The 1844-nt window shown below is 49.5% G+C and overlaps 1 protein-coding gene across 1 annotated transcript; it reads right to left on the bottom strand.

Moving 5' to 3' along the window:
* Nucleotides 1–1601, bottom strand: LOC149244119 (UDP-glycosyltransferase 91C1-like). The gene has a single exon (XM_089374748.1). It carries the CDS (start codon nt 1529–1531, stop codon nt 116–118), a length of 1416 nt encoding a protein of 471 aa, XP_089230874.1. The 5' UTR covers nt 1532–1601; the 3' UTR covers nt 1–115.
* Nucleotides 1602–1844: the final 243 nt, after the last annotated feature.

The following is a 1844-nucleotide window of genomic DNA, read 5'->3' as shown; positions in this document are numbered from 1 at the left end:
TACAACATCATTATATATGTTTCTCCCCAAGAATTTAAAAATGAAAACTAAATTTCTGAACCCATATCCATTTAGTAGACCCTAACCTAAAATTAGCAAAAGCAAGAAATCGTGTTTACCCCAACTTTTCCTTGGAGTGTCCTTCTGTCAACTGTTGGATGAAGTCATGGATGTAACTCTGCTGGCGCCCAATATTGTCGATTAGAATATCTCGGGCCTCCACCGCCTTCGATCTCATGCCCTTCTCCTCCTCTCCCACCATTACCATTTTCACTGCTTTACATACGTTTTCTCTGCTAAAAGAGCCATCCTCTTCCCTTTCGATCTCCAACCCCGCCTTCAATTCTGTCGTTATATGGCGGGCATTCAAACCTTGCTCAAGTCGTATGGGCAGCAGAATAAGGGGCAATCCGCAGCTAAGCGCCTCCATGGCGGAGCTCCACCCTCCGTGGCTCAGATACCCACCCACCGACGGGTGCGAGAGAATACGTACCTGCGGCACCCAGTCCCGGACCACAAGCCCCTGGTCCCGGGTTTGGGTCTCGAATCCCTCGGGAAGAAGCTCCAAGGAATGGTGCAACTCCAAGAACTGTGGAGAGCGCAGCGACCAGAGGAACGGCAGCCCGCTCGCCTGCAAGCCAAGCGCCAGCTCGCGAGCTTGTTCTTTCGACAGGAATGACTCGCTGCCGAATGACACAAACACCACCGAGGCGGCTCTCTGCCTGTCGAGCCATTCCAGCAGATCGGAGCCCTCGCTGCCACCGGCAATGGACTGCACGGCGGGCATTAGAGGGCCGACCGAGAGCACTGGGACTCCATTGGCGTTCTGGAGACAACGAATATACTCATCTTCGCACTCAAAGCAGGATTTGATGGCAATTGCAACACATCCTTCCAGGCAATTAGCCATTCGATACGTTGGAGTAATGTGCCCGGGTATTCCTCTATACATAACTAAAAAATCCTGCGCTTCGAACAGCCTGAACGAGATTGCCAATGATGGGTATCCGGGGGGCGGAACGGCCAGGTCCTCAGCTGTTATTTCCTGGTTCCGCAATTTAGAAGGGTGCATGAAATAACTGGAACTGACGGGAGCATAGACCGAGAAATAAATTGCTGGAACGCGCATCTCTGCAGCAGCGCTTTGCGTCCAATATTGCACGAAGTCGTGGATGAGATAATCCGGCGAGAGTTGCCGAAGCAAGCTTCGGAAGGGCTTTTCCATTCCGTCCATGGCTTTCTTGAGGGGAAACGCCATTTCTAAGGGGATGTCTGCCGTGCATTCGGCCCCGGGAGTCAGGCCTTCCGTGGGCGGTAACGGCAGTTCCAGCAGATCAATCCGGCCCGGCCACTCCTGAAGTTGCAAGGACGGCCTAATTCTGGAGATGTTAACGGGCGTGGAGAGGAAGGAGACGGTGTGGCCTTGGATTGCGAGTGCCTTAGAGAGCTGCAAGAAAGGATTAATGTGTCCCTGCGCCAACCATGGGAAGAGCAGAAAATGAAGCTTCTTCTTCTCACCGTCACCGTCCATCTGGATGGAGGATATATGTAATTTGGGTGGTTATCTCTGATTTCTGCGTTGAATTTATAGATGAAAATAGGCTTGCTTTTTAACAATGGATAGAGAATACTCAGTCAGGGCGGTGGATAGGAAAAGAAAAGAAGTGAGATGCTCTGCATTTTGCGTTGAAGACAAAAGTTGCATTCAAACCTGAGATGTTAAGATTGATACCATAGTAAACCCGTGAAGTGTGACTGCGTGACTTGACATAACTATTTTTCTTTTCGTTTTTTTAATACTTTTCCGTCTTCTAAAATGTCATTTAAAATATATTTTATAAAAA

Source organism: Pinus tabuliformis, chromosome 8 (assembly GCF_031772625.1).
Source record: "Pinus tabuliformis cultivar Carrire ecotype Pingquan chromosome 8, CPIR1, whole genome shotgun sequence".
NCBI classification, from domain to species: Eukaryota; Viridiplantae; Streptophyta; class Pinopsida; order Pinales; family Pinaceae; genus Pinus; species Pinus tabuliformis.
This window is presented reverse-complemented; position numbering and strand designations above follow the sequence as displayed.

What these genes read in the sequence shown, in the direction of transcription:
- LOC149244119 (XM_089374748.1), bottom strand. Translation starts at nt 1,531, where the DNA reads ATGGACGGTGACGGTGAGAAGAAGAAGCTTCATTTTCTGCTCTTCCCA.